Below are 20935 nucleotides of genomic sequence, written 5' to 3' on the forward strand. Positions count from 1 at the left end.
AATCTCCGTGCAACAAGGGCAGTACTAAAAAAAATCGGCGATGTCTGACGAATGTTTGCAACCTTGGACGAACCCTCCTGATGAGCTCAAACGTTCCGCCCTCAGCAGCTTAGGGATTTTATTCTTCCGAAGCACGCATGGCAACATTTTCAAAGCAAAAACAGGGAAGCACCGTGGCGTAACGGTTAACATGTCTGTCGCGGTTCCAGCTTTCTCGAAGGATCCAAAACCTCAATCAGGTGCTTTCAAAAATAACTGTTCAAAAAAAAAAAGAAGTTTTTATTTTCACCGTCCAAAATCCTGACTATTCTTAGTTTTAATGTTCTTTTTAGATCTCCACTTTATTCTTGCTTTTTAACTCATTCAGTGTCAGCTATTTTCAGATCCTATTTTACCGTAATATTTGAAATAAAAAAAAAACACTGTAAATGTGTACATGTGATGATTTTCTGGACTCTGTAAAGACGTCTAAATACGTGCTTGGGCTTGCCGGAACAATTCTCTGCCCATTCCAATAAAAAATGTAGATGATGACAATTTCTGTTGCTAGCGCTTTTTGTTAGAATTCCCGTTGGCGTCATTTTACGTCAAAGGGCGATAAATGTTTTTTTTACCCGCTCACAGAACACACATTTTCTGTATTTATGTCCCATGTTTCTGTGGGGTTTGTTCAGGTCCTCCAACTTCCTCCTACAGACCCCCCCCCCCAAAAAAAAACATGGCTGTTACGGTGCATACTATTCCTTTACGTCTTATGCTACAGTCAGAACAAATGCAAAATTTCATCTTGTCACAGAGAAACGCACTCTTCCACCTCCCTTTCCTTTAAGATTAAGACAAATGTCAAGGCGACACTTCCAATTCAAATAACAAACGGGTGTCGATATGAGGCGCGACCAATCTGAGCACACAATGAGGAAAAGGTCAAGGCGATTTGCCGTCTGGCAGAGTACCACAACGTTGCAGTAGAACAATGGCGAAAGGAAAGAGGAAGAGGGGAAATAAAGACGTCGCTATGACTTATTTTGCTTGACTTGACGTGTGTGTGTTAGCAAGTGAAATCATGTCAAAAACAGGAGGCCCGGGAAAGACGGCGTTCAGGTAACAATCTCACAGCACAGAGCGTAAGCGCATCTTATTGGATCGAAATTTCACTTGATGGAAGACATAGTATTGGAAGAGAGGAAAAATATAGTAGGGCAGAGCAGAGGAAAATTAAATGACTTTACAAACGCTTATTTTCGAGAAAACGTGCTAAAATGTTGCGAGGTGATTTCGGCTTTAAAAACTACAAGTTGGTTACTGTATATATAACATTTTGCACATCCCTTTTTCCTGTAAAAAATAAAGTTTCTTTCTGACTAAAATAATATTCCTACTAGGGCTGGGTGATAATATCGATATATTGCAATAGGAAGTGATGCAATACGCATATTGCAATATGACATTCATTTTCCATTATATTGCGTATCGGTTTTGAAACGCCTTATTTTCATAATATTTCATTTATTCTATTAATCCGCTCAGCAGTGGCTTTTGTTTCATGATTTTTGTCATCGTATTATGAATGGTGTTTTACACATAAATCATCCCAAGCGCTTCAAAAACACCACAATAAATGTTACAATAGTGTTGCGTGTATGCTGTGACTGGAGAGAGAGAAATTGGTTGAGCGAGTGGCAGGAGAGGAAGTTGTTGAGGACATACAGAAAACTCTCCCGTTGAAGTTGTCCGCAGTAAGCTCTTGCATGTGTTCCCGAGAAGTGCAATAATATCCAAGCAGCCATATTAAAAAGCAGTAGAATCCCGTTTCTGAAATTTCAGATTTCACGTTTTTTTATTTCATTTCATTTTGTATATTTTTTTTTTTTATATGCTAAGGAATTTTCGTGATATGAAGGGGGAAAAAAAGGTTCTCTTGAGGTGTCTTGAGGTTTCACTGTATTTGATAAATTACAATAGATTTCTCCTTGGTTTTTGTTGTGTTTTTTTCACCAACGCGAGCGTTCCGTTTCATTTACGGTTGAGAGCACTGTCACCAGTATCATGTGCTGGAACTTGTGGCAAAGTGCTACCAGTGTATTCCTGCCATCTGAAAGAGAATTCCCAACTACTGGGGGACGTATTAACACAGTCAAGAACATGCTTGAAATGAAAAAAATGTTACATGTTTTTTTTTTTAGAAAACAAATGTTTAACGTGCGCACAGAAATGTCAATGATGTGTGGCTTCTGAAAAAGAAGAAACAGAATGTGTCTATTTTAATGATTTCCTTGTTTGTTTCAGTCATTTTAATATATATGCCATAGATTTTTTTTTTTTACCAAAAATAGCCCAATACGGTATATCACAATACACCTTTGCTTTATTGCAATACACTTCAAATACTCAATACCCAGCCTTAATTCCTACTGTATCATATTGGTATAGATAATTTTTGTCCATATGTAGTACAGCAATAGTTGATGTTTCAGTTGTAGCCTGCTGTTTAATGTTAGTCTCACTCTATTTGAAGTAATGACTTAAGGTTAGCTCCAATTAGACTGTGCAAAAAGGCATGTGTTGGTATAACAGAGGAATGCTGAATATTTAAATTAGAGAGAGAACAGATCTTTATTCTCAACAACAGATCCAGCCTTGTGTTATGTGTCACACACAGGCTCTAAAGTTATTTGTTGTTTTTATATACCCGTATATGAAAATAGGGATGACAAATTTCACTTCAGCTGCTAAAAAAAGATTTAACTTTGTTGTCAGTTCTATTTAACCCATGTGGCAGTTCAATTCTGCTAACTTGTAACAAATCTTAAAAGTCACAGGCCCAAAAGAACTGTTCTTTGCAAAATTGTTGACAGGAGAAGACTGCAAGGATTTTGCAGTTTTGTTCAACAGTTGTAATTTACAGGAAAATAAGTATATTAATTCATCAAATTAAGCTCTTAAAACAGTCTTTGAAATGAACTTTTTTGTAAATGTTGATTTTCACGTTAAAACAAAGTTCAATGTCAAGCTCCGTAGAAAATACTTGATTAAAAAATATGATTAATTTTGGAATTTTTAATCATGTGTCAGCGGAATGGAAATGCAAACATAATGTAGGCAGACATACAACTTAACCTTTAACTCATCAGTATGGGTAGTTTTTAGTCAGCGTTGGATCAAAACTTTAACCCTGCAGTGCTTTTTTAAATCCAAGTATGCCGAGTATTAAAAAAGAAAAAGAAAAACATCAATGCCTCAATCCCTTTTTGACCGAGCATTTTTAGAGGGTTAGTGAAAAAAGCTGGGCAAAATAAGATGCACTTTATGTTTTTTTTTATTGTCAATAGACAAACAACAACAAAATGAAATGAAAAGTGTCCATATTGAGAGGAGGTAATTGTGGCGTCCCTGGCTGGCTGCAGGACAATTGGCAGATCCCAAATGGCTTGGCAGCAGACGTCAAGCGCGGCGGGGCATTATGTGGGCGGGAGAACAACCAGGGCGCCGCAGCATTCCAGGTGTCGCTTGCCCAGTAGCCACTCCAGCTCTAGAAATCCAGGTGCGCGCTGCCAGAGCCACAGGCTGAAGCGCTCGCTCCTGCCACTTCCCCCCTGCTCACGCGACTCACCGTCTCAGACAAGTCTGGAGGCAAATGTAGTCGCTAAACAAATGACATGGAGGGAGGAAGGGGGGCAGATTATTAGATCAGCTGGCAAAAAAAAAAAAAAGTGGATCCACGTACAGTAGATGTAGCGCTGTGTGATGTGTATTCAAAGAGAACCATGTTGCGTTGAAATTGCATTAGATGCTTCAACAATCTGCGAAGAGCTGCCAGGGTGGCGTAAACCTGCTAGCGCGTTGCTAAATGCTTCACAGAGCTCTGTTACGTCTCAGGGAATCCGTGAGTGTGTATGCATGAAATAGAGGAGAGAGAGAAACCGCATTGTGTTGGAGTTCTATAACCTTTTGGGACCATTTGCAGAGGTTGATGGTTTTCAAAGGACCCCGTCATAACTTTAACAACAGTAAAACAAACAACTAACATATGTACCTGTGAATTCCATCAGATATATTTAATTTTTGAAAGGGTGAGGGTTGATTTGTCTTATATTCATGAAAGGTTTGATAGAAAGTAATTGAAACAAAACAAAATCAATTGAACTTGAATCGTTTTTATGCATCTAAGTAAAACAGTGGAGGGTTCTGATGATGGAATTTGAAGTTGCAAAAGTTTTAAAAGGATCATTAAGTATAGCAAAAAATGTCACAGAAAATTTATCGCTCATGTTTACATGTCAGTGCTGTGATGACGAGAATTTTCCCAGGAGCATATACAGTATAAACAACAACTATTTATGTGTGTGTGTATGTGTGTGTGTATATATATATATATATATATATATATATATATATATATATATGTCATTATTAGTTCCGTCACTAGCTCAATGTTAGTTCTTGCAAATACCAATATTATTTCTGTTAAGAATGAAAACTGTAGTCTGTGAAAATGGAGCAAATGTTTATGTACTCAGACAAGTGTCAGGACAAGTGACAATCCCCCTAAAAAACTGATCATTGTATTATTTATTTGTGTTTCTATATCAATGCTGCAACTGAGATGCATTAACCGTGCTCAAGTTTTCATTCAACGAACGGCTTTCACCGTATAAATATACCCTGAGAGAGCAGCTGAAATGCACGGGAGAATTGCACACAAATGACCACCCGAGTCTTTTAGCTGAGTTACTTGTTTCACAGAAAAGCTTATCTGCGGAGCAGCCCTGTGCCAACTCAAAGCACAAAGACGCTAAGAGGTTAATGAGGGCCACTCGTGCAAAGCTCCCTAAGACCAACATGCTAACTGCTATAAGGCTTAAGAGGGCTACACTATGCTCCCTTCAGGGTCTGCCAAAAAAGCCGCCCATGGCTCTCCAATCAACAAAGTTTTGAAGAGGCTCTGAAAGTGGAAGAGGAGGTGAAGTGTCTCCAGAGTCGAGTGCGCTCAGGACAATGTCTGGCGGCGTGTTGCTTGAGCACCTCCGAAGGTATCAGAATGAAGGCATTCTGGGTACAAGAGGCGCTAAAGCCTGTAATTTGCCCCTGAAAGAATCTGCCAGGACATTTGAAACCTCCCGGTCAAAGGCTGCCTCTCGCCCCCCCCCCCCCCCCCCCGACTCTCCCCCCAGCTCATTCCTGTAAGGCTTCTCTGCCCACTGTATCCTCACCCCCTCTAGACATGCAGCTTTGGGAGAGTCCTTCCACTCCCACAGATACTTATCTCTTTTCTAATGAGTAGGTGTTTTGGTACAGGCTTTAACAGCGTCATTACTAAGAGATAATTTGGTAGTACGCAATGCGCTACACCGCTCTAGGGTACGCCGCTTCCTTCTTTTGCCATGTGTTGTTATTGCAGGGATCCGGAGAGTCTAAATCGCAGAAAATGTTGGCTGATGTTACGGTCTTATGTGTTTGGCTCCTGCTACCGTGGCTGCCAGGACATTGGGGCGTCAAACTCGGGAGGTCTTCTTTCTGAGAATTTGAGTCCTTTGTGAGATGAAACAAGAGGAGCGGTCTTAATGCTGCACAGCAGGTTATCTAGGCTTGGTGAATACTGAGACACTGTGAAGGACCTATAATTTAATGTTGGACGGTTAGGTAAGGTTACATGGGAAAGATGGGAGAATCCTTCTGGGTGGACAGACATGAGATACGTTGCAATGGTAAGGTAGAAACGAGGAGGTGATAGATTTGGTTAGGTTGATATTGCATTGAAATTCTGGACATAGCGTGAAGTGATACAGCAATTTAGGAAGGAAAATAGGTCTACACCTATCTCCATACAAACATAAACAATATTCCTGAAGTGTCAATTCTCCGTTGAACGACCAACCGACTCAAGCTCCACCCTGTTACAACTTTGAGTAGGTCCTCAATTTACAAATGAATTCCAATCTTTTGGTGGGAATTGGCAACATTACTCAAATTTGAATGCGAGTCAAAACTTTCCGTAGTCTTTCAATAACTTCTTGGTCATAAACAGGAAACAAACAAATTAAAGAACTAACTTTAGTGGCAGCCTGAGCATGTATTTCAATTACATTGTTATACCGGTGCACAAACTTGTTGATTGTTACCGCAAAATGTCGGAACAGTAACACAGTTGAGGACTATGTGGATGCAAAATGGTTGGATGAAAGAAATCGGTTCAAATCTTTTAAGACCCTGTAAAGTCTATTTACAAAAAAAAAAGTTTCCAAATCCAGTATACATGTTTCAAGATAAATGCCTAAATAGAGCAAGACAAAAGAAATAACTATACACAGCTAATACATAGGTATTATTCAATTGTGTGGATATAAAGATACTATGCTTTTCACCAAAAATACATCTTTAGATATTTGGTGGCTTGGCTGCTTTAGAGTGCCTCATTGTCAGGTGTGAGGAGATGTACAATAACCAGCGTGTGGAGGGAGGTTTTACATTGGCGTGGCTGCTTTACGGTGCCCTGCGGTTACGTCGGGGAAGATTTATTTGGATTTTTGGCAGGGCTGCTCACAACACTCGTCTTTGTGGTGCATAATATGTATAAAACACACATTTTGCTTTCAGGAATTTTAAAATGGATTCCCTAAAATTATTTTAAGCACTAAATGAATATTTCAATATATCTTTCATCATACAGTGAGATCCATTCTTTCTGCGCACAGACACCCGAGCAAACTCACTTTTTGGACTTGAGGGGGCCTCCAGACGTTTCTCTTCCTCCCCTGCCAAACTTCACCTGCATAACCTTTCGTGTCGTTAGCTCAGTCAAGTGTAATTGAAAAAGAAAAACAATGCATTGATCAAGCCTGGACTCAGTCCTGCTTAGTGCATTGCAGCGGAAACACGCTACTGAGCAGGGGATGGAGGAAAATCAATCACATATACATCACCCTCAGAGGGTGAGTTAAAAAAAAAAAAAAGTGGAAGATCACACCGTTGTCTGGCTGTCACGCACCTACAGCCCTGGCTTGGCTGCATGTGTTTGGCTCAGGGCTGTGTGGGCACACTGAACATGTGCAGAGCGAAGGTCAAAGCAATCCAGAAGTTCATCTCAGCTCCTCTAACCTCTGGGTTCAGGGGCACATGAGAACAATCAATGGTAACGTCAAAGTTGGAGGGAAGAGCAGACAAAACCAATCAATCTGCACGTTTGGGGGGGGAAAGCTTGTTTGTATGCTTTTGGTTGTCCATCAGGCACGTAACGAGAACATTTACGAGCTAAACAATAATTTATGTACTTTTCCAGAAGTAATAGATCAAATCTGTGCATCTTCATTTGATAAGAAACGAACGGAGGCTAAAGGAGGACTTAAGACACTCATCGTAAAGTCTTTCCCAACAACCTGCACACTCCATGGTGTAAACAAGGACATCCGGAAAACTATCACAGGCATCGTGGGGTGTACGTGTGAGAGAGGTCTTTCCCGGCTGCCTGGCAACCTTCACAAGGTTGTAGAAATAAGGGAAGTAACAGCAGTGAGAAGGAAGTGGGGGTGCCAGATAAGCGTGGATGGTGGTGGGAAATTAAACAATTGGCTGCGGTGCAGACGGGAGGTGCCCATGAAGGCGAGCCACCGTGTTAGTCCGACTGTGTGTGCCAGCAAGTCCTGGTATAGGTCCTCAGCTCAGATCTGTTCCGCGGCCAGAGGGAACGAGAGGCCACGCTGGCGACAGGCGGAGGGGTGACAAAGCTCCAAACGAGCGCTAAGCACTAGAAATGAGCCCTCGGGGCCAGCCCACAGACTGGCTTTGCCTAAGAGGGTTACTAATATCACCCCACAATGGGCAATTCCATTCGGCTTACTTATCACCCCAAAGACCCTCTTCTTAAAAGAATATGGCGTTACATTCTGCTTGTTATTCCTTGCATCTGTACATTGTGGCGATATTTTTGCTTTTAAAACATTATTTTATGGCCCATAAAGGCATACAACTACAGCTGATGTTGTGCTTATACCACAATCATCACTTTACTGCATGTATGCATATATTATGCTCTGAGACTTAAGACGACTTTTTTTTTTTTCAGAAGGAGCTTAACAAGGAACCGGCTACACAAAACAGCGTCATCAAAGGCATTCCACCAGTGGTAACAGCTTGCTAATGACCCGAGTATTAGGTGCTAATTTTTAACGAGTCATTTATTCCATAGTGTTTTAGCCAGACTTTCAAATGGCCCATGTCACTGTACAGCTTAAAACTATGGGAAACCCAACACCTTGCAGGGAACACATGATGATCGGTCTGGCCGTTGAAATCAGATTACTCTGGGCTGGATCATGCTCTTGGAAGTGACACGATATTTACAATAAATACCTACTTAGTGCAAGCATTGTAGTCACCATTTGCTCAGTATATAAGCTCTTGAATAATTCTCGTGATATTTCATTGATAGTATATCATTCAAATGTAACATTGCATCCTAAGGGTGCACTAAAAACAAACAAAACAAACAAACAAACGAAGGAAATACCTAACCATACAGTCAACAGGCTCACCATCACAAACTGTATTTTCCAGACTATAAGCTGTACCAGTATATAAACCACAATAGCAAAAATTGAGCAAAAAAACATCTTTTGCCACAGATAACCCGCACTGGACTATAAGCCGCAGGTCATAACATCAGATTTTTATGCAAAAATGTAGTATACAAAAGTTATTATTATTATTTTTTTTAATATTTTTTAATTGTCTACCAACTGCATCATTCTCTCTTTAACAGACTGAACATACCTGTATGTTTAGTACCAACATTACATTTATAGAAAATGGGTCGATCGATTACCTACCTATCACCAACAGAATACTATAGCAGTTCAAACTTGAAATCAACACTTGGATAGCATTCTGTCTCTCATTGTTTAATTGACAGATTAACTTAGTGAACATTGCACACGCTGCACATAACAAATAAATTATACAATCATAATATTATAGATACAATCATACTGTCTACTGCCTACTGTCAACCGTATATCACATTTACACGTCACAAACTTTTATACAGGATCTTATTCAATTCATACATATTTTTAAAAAAATATTTTTAATAATACATTTAATAATACATTTTAAAACTCTTTTTGAGCACAGCTATTGATTCACATCTTTTGAGTTCTATTTCATAGTTGTTAAACTGACTCCTTGGACAGATACACACATTTGCTTGACAAGTGGGAAAAAAAAAAAAAAAAAACCAGCAGATAAGCCGCACTGGACTTCAAACCGCAGGGCTCAAATCATGAGGAAAAAGTTGTGGCTTATACTCTGAAAAATACGGTATATATAAAAAAGGACCCATCAATAGAAAATAGCAGTAGAACATTTCGAAGTTGACATTGGGGAAACTTTCCCAGAGTTGCTGTTCCATCTGCTGGCTAAATCACCTCCCAGTGCCATAATCCCTCACAGCGATAAAATTACACCCCATTGTGTGGGAAAACCATTTGCTGGATCTATAGGAACAAGTGTTAACTTTAACCCTGCAAAACCCTACTAAAACCCTAATAATGAGGTGATGTGCTTTTTAATTTGACAGGCACAGCATCATCCCATTTACGCCAGCCGTCCCACAGGAGACTTCCGCTCTCTTGACGGGGGAAAAAAAATGCAGCAAGAGCCCAGAATAAATCCTGTCACTTGGGTAATTCTAGCCAACCTGCAGCAAACAAAGGCTGACAAGGCGCTTGACCTTCCTCTTCTTTTCTATAACAAAGAGTGCAACACGATCCCCGGTCTTGCATAAGGAATAACCTGTTGATCCAGTGTGTTCGTCATTTCTGATGGTTCAATCCGTTTGAGCAACTAATTCATCATCCACACACTCAACGCATGTTGAGTTGTGTATCCTACTGTCTGATATGAACAACATCTGGACTCTCTTATGTTTCTTTGCCTGGAATGCTGATGATTTTCAATCGGTTTCTGCTAATCGTACAAATTGTCGCGGGGTGTCAGACACGTATTAAGTAATAGTTTCTTGGTTAACAGAGACCTGCTCATTTTATCACCTTCTGCCTGATCCAGGATAATCCATGAGACATTCATAAAATCAGTCGAAGCAGATGCCACATGGGCAAGAAACATCTTCTGCTTCGTTGCTAATCTCCCTGACAGAAGGATGAGTAAGCATTTTGTGAGTAATTATATTTCCAAATATTGAAAGAATGTGAAGCGACTAATAACATGACAGATTTTCATTTGAAGTGAGCATGTCCAAACAGGAAATTGACTGGCTGACAATATTTCGTGTTGATTTTTTTTACCTTTATTCCTGTTCTTCTGGGTAGGTAGCTAGCCCGCCATTTACCCTTCACGCTTCAAAGACTGATGTAAAACAGCATTTGATAGCATGTGCCATGCTAGTAAACATGACACGCATGGTAATCAGTTAGCTCTGCAGCGCTTCTGAATAAGCAAACAGACAAACAAGGGGCCAAAGTGTAAGTGCGCTGTAACAACAACTTGACTTGTTATCTCCGTCGTCATCATCTTCAACCGGGTCCTCTGGGGCTCCTCCTTGGGCCCGTCAAGGCCTTTGACAGGGAACGCCGCGTGGGGCCATTTGGTCTCTTTTCAGATCTGTTTTGTTTCTCTTTGCAGGCCTCTGTCGGTATGGACTGTGGGCGTTGTAGTTTGACGGCGGCAGGGGGCGAGGGCACATTGACCCGAGCAGTGATGGGTTGAAAGAGGGGGGTTTAGTTGGTGTTATGGACTTGGGCACAGCCAGGGAGTGCTGGTCAACCCCTGGGGTGACATGGTGCCGAGGGAGAAAGGGAGCAGGGTAGAGGGCGAAGAGTACAAACATGTCTAAGTGCTGCCTTCACTACATATAGGCCCATAGCAAAGAGAGCGGCTGCATGGGTTATGACAGCACTATCTGGGGGACCTCTTGCGCCCTCGAACACACTTTTCAACCCCCAAACAATGAAAGTCCTCAGGTGAAAACATCACTGACACATGGTAGGAGCAGGTTTTTGAGTGCCATGCAGATATCCGGCGATCATAATCATGCTCCATTCAAAAGGCAGCATACTTGATGTATTCTCCTCAACCTCGAGGCTGCATTATTTGGGCAAAGCTTAAGTAGCATTTGAACGACAGAAGTACTAAGTCATTAGCTACAAAATCACATTTGATCAATGGGTAATTTTAGACAGACTTGTCACTTAATATAGACCTAACATTTCCTTTACGGTACATTCATTTAGGGGCCTGTGGCTGCAAAATCCTCTCAGAGGCTACTTCAAGCTTCTTTCAGGGCTTGACCGATTGACATACAAAAGCATCAAAAATGCGCTGGAGAAGATTTAATGTAGTAGCGTGACTCAAAACAAGTTTGAATTAGTACGTATGCACATGGATGTGACAAAATTCCCATATATGTTTATAGGTGTGCCAAAAGACACATTCACATAAGAATTGGTTAAAAAAAAAAGTTACATTGTTGACTAATAATGCTCCTGAAAGGCTCAGAGATGAACAAAATGGCACACGTTTCTTGCTTCGCCCACAACTCCCAATTTAGCTGCTCACTAACCCTAACCCTCGCCCTAACCCTAGCCCTAACCCTAACCCTTATTTTCATGTCTCTGGCAGAAACTCTGCATTATCCATCCCACATTAAAAGCCAAAGTATTATCATGGACCTCTAGAGTAGTCATGTATTATTGATTTCTACTTCTGTGGTGGTCTGAGTAAACTATAGTAAACTGTGTCAGTCTGTGTAAGAGACTGAGCCATTGGGAAGTTAGGAGTAAATCACTCCTGCAGAACAGTTGTGGCAGCAATAAAAAGATCAGCACTAAACAGGTTTGAGAATGATGGAGGCATGGGATGTTAAAAGATAACACCAAGTTATTCATCATCTTAAATATTTCTCATGTAAACCATTTCGGAAGTCTCAGGATGAGATAACGAATGGCGATTCACAGGTCGTGTCATGTTCATGTCAGGAACGATACATATGTATTAAAAAAAAATAAATCACACCCACTAAGATTTCAAATAAGAAAGGTCATTTTCATCCAAGTTGTGCGGCAACTGAATCTCTCCAGAACACAAGTGTGGAAGATAATGTGTCAATGTGCTTGTAATACCTTTGGTGTCTTTATGAGAGCCCGCATGCGTGAGTGTGTGTATGTTTGCCAGCATCAATGTCTGTTAAGTCTGTCCCAATGAATAAAAGGGGGTGGGTATAATCCATCACTAGTTGATAGTGCTCACAAAAAAAGGAGCCCTTTTTGCTGAGAGGACAGCCCTTGTGTGGACAAAGACCACCATACTGGGGACTTCATAGGACCCAGCTGAAAAGGTGTTGCCCAGAGTAACCCCATTCACATTAACAGGCATGCTGGCCAAAGCCAGTCATTACTGCTGACTTGGACCAGCCGGGCCACACATAGACTGGCCTAGAGCCTCTGAGGCCATTCACTGCACATCAGTCGACAGGCAAACAGCCTGAACTCTGCCACTGGGAAGCAGCTAGAATTGTTACCATTCAATTGCAGTGTCCGTCTTGAGGTTTCTCCTCAAATTGGGGGGGGGACTTGTGCAATTACCGAAATGTGGAATCGCAGTGAATTGTGGAAAATTAGGGGTAACATGCTTTTCAGTTTTGATCACTTTTGGGCAGCGCTAAAATGGTCTCAAGCAACAGTCTTCTCATTGCCATTATATCAGAAATTAAAAACCTTTGTTTGCATCAGAGGTTATTGGGCACGATATTGAGTTATCATTACTTGGTCTATTTTAACTTTATAGCATGCAGATAGTTAGCTACTGTATGTCTGCATCCTGAATTCATGCATTTCTTGATTTACAGAACTGCCTGATGTCATTATTGAAATAGCAAAGCGATGAAGGGATGCAGATAAGCTGTTCATTGGTCTGCTAGCTGAGAAAGCTCTAGAAGTCTTGATGTTTTGTGCCTGTTGTTGCTGCACGGAAGGCCCGGTGACAACCGGATAGTATATATTCCAGCAAACGAAAGCTTCAAATATTTGTGGGATGTGTCAGCATAAGAATCAAAATAGGCTAAGTAGCATTCATTTCATAAAGCTTTGTCAGGATTGTTAAAAAAACTCCCTTCTATGTGTCAAACTCACCAAACAGTTTGACTTTACGGTAACTTTAAACAGGAACCAACACAATTCTTACTGAATTTAAGTGTATCAATTTATAGATTTTGGAGCTGAATTGTAAGCGGATTTATTAAGGGAATGATAAAATTTACACTTGTATCTAATATCCGTTTTTGATGCAAATTAAAACAACAATCAGCTCGTTCTCAATACCAATATGCTCTTTGCGAACCAAGACTGTAACTGTCTGGGGCTGCAATGCTTTGCTCAACTAATCCACTGAACTTTGAGAGCACTCAAGAAAAACAAACTCTGACCCGGTCGCTGTTTCCTATCTGATACTGATTTACTACAACATAAAAAAAAAAAAAAATCATGTCAAACGAGTAACAACGTGGATAAAACTAAATGTAAGTGCCAAAACAGTGTCAAATTTCAGTGATTCAACTAATAAGATGCTAGAAAAAGTCACAAAATAAATTTAGGCGATTTTTTTCATGATTCTGTTTTAGTCAGACTCTTAGTAAGACCCCCCCCCCCCCCCCCCCCCCCCCAAAAAAAAAAAAAGGTTTATGACGATATCTCGTGTGATAGAACTTCAGAGGCATTTGTCCTGAAAAGCGTTTGAAATTCTCTGACCTTGGGCATGGTCACATTTTATAGTTCATTACAAGCAATTACTACTTATTACCTACATCTGACAGCAATACCCATTGAGCAACTTTTTTGCTTCTCTTTCCTGGCTCTCTTTACCACACCACCACCTCTGCTCTCATCTCCAGTACACTGTCCCTGTGGGCAGGTGCTTGTGTAATTTTAGCCACAACTAGGTGAGGTGCTTCCTAGGTAGACTGTTGGCCAAGCCAGCTTTAGGGTGTTCAGGGTGTCAGAGGCAATGAGACATCACCTCGGCCACCCTGTCAAAAAATTCACCACCTTCCATTTTCGCCACCACCCCAAGCTTCTTGGTACACCAGGGGTGATGGGAATTTTGTTTGGTGTTTTATATTAATATCATTATTATTCAGATTTAGCCTGAAACGCACCAGCCAGCCTCTAACCTAGAGCACTGGCTGAGTGTTAATTGTTACGCATTATTAAATCCATTACAAAGTGAGCCAGAGCCTGGGGAGAATACAAGCTAAAGTTAAAAATGAAAAGAGACAGTGTTAAATAAAATGACCTGTATACGCCAGTCACCGAGACTCTGTAAAAATGATCACCTTTTGTGTAAAAAGCAATCACTTTTGATGACATTTAAAACAAAACAAAAATATATTTAAAGTGGAAAAATATAAAGGAACTAAAATACTTTTAGGAAAAGGCAACATTAACATTTAAGCTGCTCATTGGCAGAGACAGTACACTGTCTTTCAGTATGGAAATACATTTGTAGCACTTTTTCATTTTCTGTTTTTTTTTTTGTACCGCATGTTTAAAATAAATATTAAACTGATCACTGAACTGCTTGTCCTTTCATTAGGAAATTAATAAAGTAGACACATACAACAAAACTAATTTAAATACTCAGAATTATTATATATTGTTATTATAAACATATAAAATAAATATAAAATAAATATCTAGGTAAGTGAGTTTAGATAGCTGTTGAAAGCATATTACGAGGCAATATGTTCACTAGATAGATGCGGCGGTGTGTTATATTAGCTAAGGTCGCTTACTCAACCTGTTTCATGCGATACTTATCTCCATCTAGTCATGCACACATCCATGCAGTAGGCAGGATACACCCTAAACCAGTTGACAAACAACCATTTGCACTCACAAATGAAATTTGGAGTGTCCAATATGCCTACCATGCAGGTTTTGGGGCTTGTGGGAGGAAACTGGAGTTACAAAAGAAACGCCCCCCCCAAAAAAAAACAAAAAAACATGGGCACAGGGAGAATATGCAAACTCAACACATGAAGGCCATAGCTGGAATTAAACCTGGAACCTCTGAACTGTGACGCTGACGTGCTAACCAGTCTTCCATGGCGCCGCCAGTACTTATACTAAAAATATGAATGTATTTGCGGGCTTGTTATTTACTGCCTAATGGCAACAGAGACTGAATAGAAGGTAAGATTGAATCACTGAATGGAAAAGAGTTCCAAACGTGGCCACGGCTTCTTCAGTCTGCCTGAGTTGTGCGCTTTGCTGGGAAATGGGCGGCCTGCCAGATTGGGGCCAAGTCAGAGTGGTCAGGGGATTACAGTTCTGCCGCGCTCACCGCAGGGGGTGCCGAGCCGGGCCTCAATTACCCTGGAGCGGCGTGTTTGATTTGGCCAGGCACTTTTGGGGACAGACCAAAAGCTGAATAATGCACCATTAGCAACTCAAAATCCTGAGCTAAAATGAGTCCACTTATGCGTCCGCATACAGTAATTGTGTGTCCATCAAAGACTGGAAGGTCGGCAGCAATTACCCTGGTAACAACACAACAACTGATGCGTAACATTAGCTCACAAACACCTTAATGTACAAACTTAAAATCCCGGTTTCTTGGAGATGAGCTTTTAGTATTTACAAATGTAGCCAGAGAGAGGAAGGGAGGGAGGGAGAAAGAGAGTGAGAGAGAGAGGCTGAGTCCCTTTCTCTGGCTACAGTTGGTGCTGTGCAATTGAATTTTACAGGGTATGAGGCAGCAAATGGCATGTAAAGGCTGAAGCATCAGACAGTTGCAAATACACGGGCCAGACAGATAAGGGAGGTGTAAGTGAAATCATTAGGTGAGTCTACAGGAGATCCCGACCATTTTGGGAGGTTGGCGGTGAGCTGGGTGAGCCAAAGGTCCTCTTGAGCACACACCCAGCATTCATTGGTTTAAAAAAAAAATCTCATCCAAACACAAACAACCGATTGTGTGCCCTCCTATGCGTGAATACACACCAAACACACATACACTGGATGGTGATTGAGGTATACCCCAAGCAATTGTGTTTGTCCACCTGGGTATGAAAAAGCCACTCTGGCTTGTGCAGAGGAGATGATGCGGTTCCAGCTCAGCTAAGGAGGGGAGCAGCCAAGTGTGGATGCACCTCATTACCTCACTCATCCACACACCAATTACCCCTAAATAAATACACCCAGCCCACAGGCGGCAACAATGACATCCGACCTGAAAAGGAAGAAAGGAAGCCGTTCAGAAAGCATTTGCACGCACAGAAAAGTGCTGCTGGATAATGATGGACAAAAAAGTACAGAGAAAAGAGGCAAAAGAAGAACATGCAGGGGGGCTCCGAGTCCTTTTCAGGAGCTCAGAGACACGGCTGAGGAAGAGAAAGGAAGAAAGAGGCACAAAGCGTGTGGTGAAGTGATTCAGAAAATGATAATTTCTTGCTAAATTTCACCCGACACATCCACAAATTATTGTTGTGGTGAGGGAGGCGCCAACGTTGAATTGTTTTATTGCGCTCGGCCATGACACGACTGGTGCAAAAGCAAACAAGGGTGTTGGGCTAACATACAAAAAATGTAAAACAAATGCATTACAAGTTCATCCAAAAGCCTAACAGCCAAAAAAACAAAACAACAACACAACTGTGAAGGAGTCCAAACTAAATAAATATGGACTTCAACGACTGTTACCAATGCACGAAGGTGAGCGAAGGATGCACAAAAGGCGTGTGTGGTAGTGAAGGAAGACAGATGTGTTTTCAGGGAAGAGGGAAAGCCAAGAGTTTCTTCATCACCCTCCTCTTCCACCTCCCTCCATGTGGGATCCTTCTGCATGACTGACTCGGTCATACCTGGGGGACAGAATGCTCTCTCTCTCTCTCTCATTCTCTGACCGTCTCTTGCTCGCTGCCCCACTTTTCCTCTTGCAATGCATGAGCCTGTGCCGCAGCCGCCAGTCCGGTTTAAACCAATGGCGAGCCAATAGTTCTTCTTCCTCAGCTAGTCTGAAGACTTAGACATTTGCCCCATAGGGTGTTTGGACACCCCGATTTTTTTTTTTTTTTTTACAGTGCTCCTATTTTCTATCATACAACTTTTGTATATAGTATCTTTCTCTTTCAAGGTACTTTCCTGACTCATTGAACAAGTTGTATGGTAAATCCTATAAAGCTTTTATGTATTGGGGTCTGCAAACATCCCACATGACCAACCATGCTTGACAATCCACCGTGACCAAGGCAAAGTTAATAACGTTAAAATACTACTTAAACATTTCCTGTGCGGTTAAGAGGTTCTCACACTGTTGACAGTATAGATATCCATTAGTTCATCTCATTTGGTAACAAGTCAGCTTGTCCACAAAAACGTATTGAAATGGGGATTATTTTACACATGAAATCTAGTCAGCTAACTTTGATGAAACATATCCAGTTAAAAAGATTTACATCAACAAAAGGACAGCATTGTTTTATTTGGCTTAATGTATTGACTGATTAGTAGGATAAGTGAGATTGAAAATGGATGGATTGATATCTTGTTAACTTTGCTCAAAAAGGCTGCATATAACTATTTGTACAAAGGTAAACAATTTATTTTTCCTCATAACAAATTTTCCCCTTTTGCATTTTCTACGAGTCATTTGCAGGTCAATGCATATTTAAAGAGTAATATGAGTAGAGTCCAGTTCTGCTCAGGTATCACGTTAGAGGGGTACAAAAGGAATCGTACAAAAATTGTACATGTTTAAAGTCGTTATGAAGAGAGTGCAGGTGACTCACTTCCTCCTTCGCCACCTAAGCTGTCAGCTGACAGGTGCAGCCGCTGGTTGTATGGGAGTGGCCGCATTCCGGATAGACTCTCATAGCATAACCCACACGGCCAACACTGGCTGATTCACCTGACCAGGGGCAGATTCCTCACTCTCCGCAACGACGTCTAGGAACGTGCCAGGTTTCCACGTCGTTGGTTCAATCAACAGAAGGTGACAGATGGAAGTGAAAGGTTTATTGGGACCTGTTGCTAATTGAGTGAGGGCATGACAGCCAAATGTGTTGCCACAGGTGGGTGGAGAATGTTTGACATGCTATGGGAGCATTGACGGAATTCCAGCGGTTAAGGTCTCAGTTGTACTGATATGGTAATATAGACATTTTGGTTGGTATGAACATGGGACCATTTTAATTATTTTACAATGTAATTTCACAGACTTACAAAATAATCACAGCAGAAAGATTAAAAAACTCTCACTGATTCTGGATGACACACACATGCACCCAAAAAACATATAAAAAGAGAGTGTGAACGATTGTGAAAGTTCGCAAAGAATCGTGATTTAAAAAAAACAATTAAGTCCTGAGTGTCTTGTAATAGAAGGCTTGCGTGATTTGAGAGGTGCCACATAGCTCCTTTGCCTGAGTGGAATGCACAAAAAAATATGCATTTAGATGGTACACACCCAGAGACGCTTCATGATAAGTCAATTCACAAAACAAACCACAACAAGAAAAACACCCTTGCTGCCTTTGTTTGGAGTCATCATGTTCAGTGAGCAAGCTGTGACAAGTCAATTAGGTGGTTACACAACAAATTATTTTACTGATTCACAAGCACATAGAGGTATTTATGCCCACGTGTGGAAATTAGAAAAAAAGAAAAATAGAAATGTAGTCACACACTACAACAATAGTCCTGGTAATTACAGGAAAATATTCTTTATCCTCTGCAACAACAAAAAACACACACACACACACATACATACACACTAAAATTAATGCAGCTTCCCAAGTAACATCTAGCATTTTTGAAATTCTTCTTTATTTCTGTCTACATGACTATTATATTCCTCCACAATGGCCTAGTAGCGCAGACTAGAAGGAGCCATTGTGAATTGTTCTTCGTGTATTTCACAATCATGCTCACTGAATATTTTCAATTAATTTTGAGCAAAATTGAAGGAATTAACCTAGGAACAGTATTTGAAGGCCTAAACTTAAAAATGTCAAATACGACACTGTTTTACAAAGGATCTGCAAAGGGTAATGTCAACAAAGAAAAGTGTCTGATTAAAATTTGTGATAAAACATAGTGTCCTAATGATAAATACAATAATGATAGGAACGAGCCATTAAACAGTTAAAGGACTTTACAGTTAACAATTTATATCAATACTTGTTAGGGCTTTCAGATAAACAGATTAATTGTGATCAATCAATTACAGTTAAAGTTTTATATATACTTTTTTTAAACGCGTTCATTAAAATTTTAATGTAATTTTATGCTTTACGTTTGCTGATTAGATTTGCTTTAATGCATTAGGGTTCCTGTGGTTGAGTTGGCGGGGGTTGGGAAAAAAAAAGGGTCAATAACACCTTGAAGTGGACATTAATTGGCTGCTATTGTAATTGGCATAGCCAGGTTCCTGATGTGGGTGGGAGGGAGAAGGAAAACATTAAAAGAGAGGAGTTAAATGGATTGTCGATTGCCCAAGCCTTTTAACGCGCTACCTAAGTTGTCTAAGGATGGCAAACCGGGTGTTTTCTTGTTACCTCTCTCAGTTTTGCTTTTCGCTATGCATTATTAATAAAAGTCAAAAGTCAGTTCATAGATTGGAATCCTCTTCAAGCTGGTGCTGCCTTCTACAGCTAATAACATCCACACTTACCTATCAATTAATCTACGTCACGGCTCACGTCATAGTTAAGGGACCCGAATTCGAATCCAGCTGGCTCCGGCCTTTCTGTGTGGAGTTTGCATGTTCTCCCCGAGCCTGTGTGGGTTTTCTTCAGGCACTTTGCTTCCCATACTCCAAAAACATGCATAGCAGGTGTATTGGACACACTAGGGTGGGTGAATGGTTGTTCGTCTCTGTGTGTCCTACAATTGGTTAGCAACCAGTTCAGGGTGTCCCCCGCCCACTGCCCAAAGCCAGCTGGGATAGGCACCAGCAAGCCTATGACTCTTGTGAAGATAAGTGGATACAAACGACAGATGGATAGATGGATGGTTGAGAGTTTTTCTTAGGTGAAATTTAAAACGAATAATTAGATCAATTAATTACAGACCTTAATTGAGCTCATTTTTTTAATCTCTTGGCAGCATATTGGGAAACGATTCACGTGAAACTGTTGTTTTTCCTTTCACCCCATCATTGGTAAACAGACGCCATGTTTTATATTGTGTGACTCATAGCCCAGCACGGTCATAAATCGACAAGATGACACAGCCTTTGAATTACAAAAAGACACATTGGATTTTGGGTGGACACAATACATATTGGCAAACACACTTATTTTATCTGCCAAATCCCTAAATTAACACCTTTTTGGTGAGAAAGCTCCATTTGGAGCACGTCAAACCAACACCACAGCTGGCATTCAAGGGTAAAATTAATTACTTCAGATACATGTGCTTCCTCTCAAAGTGGCTGACTTATTTGCATTCGGGAACATTCAGCAGAAGTAATCGATGCACACACAAAATACGGCCACCCAATGACCCTGGCCCGTCTCAAAGTGCCATCCCCCTCCTCCCTTGCCCCGCTTCCCCAAAGCCCTGGCGGCTCAGCCATGCATGGGGAAACAAACACAGGTAGCAAGAGCAAATCATACGGAGACAAAACACAAAAACATGAATGGGGAGAATTACAATGATGGGCTGGATGAAGGACAATGGGCCCTGCATTAAACAAACGGCAAATCCCAGGATGGGGCTGCTGGGAGTACGATACAGATTACAGGCACCTCGGCCCTGCCTGGGGACCAGGGGAGAGGCAGAGAAAAGGACACAATATTGCAAACTGACAGCTGACGTCTTGATATAAATGTATGAATTTACATTCCAATTAGAGGAAATTTACATCTTAATCACAGAGAGTAGTGTGTCACTCTCTCGGTTAGTGTGTTGCTACGGTAATGAGGTGG

The 20935-nt window shown here is 40.9% G+C and overlaps 1 protein-coding gene across 1 annotated transcript in view; it reads right to left on the bottom strand.

Annotated features, from left to right (window-relative positions):
• Positions 1-3298: 3298 nt before the first annotated feature.
• Positions 3299-20935, bottom strand: part of elp4 (elongator acetyltransferase complex subunit 4) — a 57530-nt gene continuing 39893 nt past the window's right edge. The window contains exon 10 of the mRNA XM_088412256.1: positions 3299-3643. Coding sequence (XP_088268382.1) covers positions 3530-3643 — 114 coding nt within the window. The 3' untranslated portion in view covers positions 3299-3529. The remainder of the gene's footprint in view (positions 3644-20935) is intronic.

Source organism: Hippichthys cyanospilos, chromosome 4, assembly GCF_059441005.1.
Source record: "Hippichthys cyanospilos isolate Australia breed blue-spotted pipefish chromosome 4, RoL_Hcya_1.0, whole genome shotgun sequence".
In the NCBI taxonomy this organism is placed as follows: domain Eukaryota; kingdom Metazoa; phylum Chordata; class Actinopteri; order Syngnathiformes; family Syngnathidae; genus Hippichthys; species Hippichthys cyanospilos.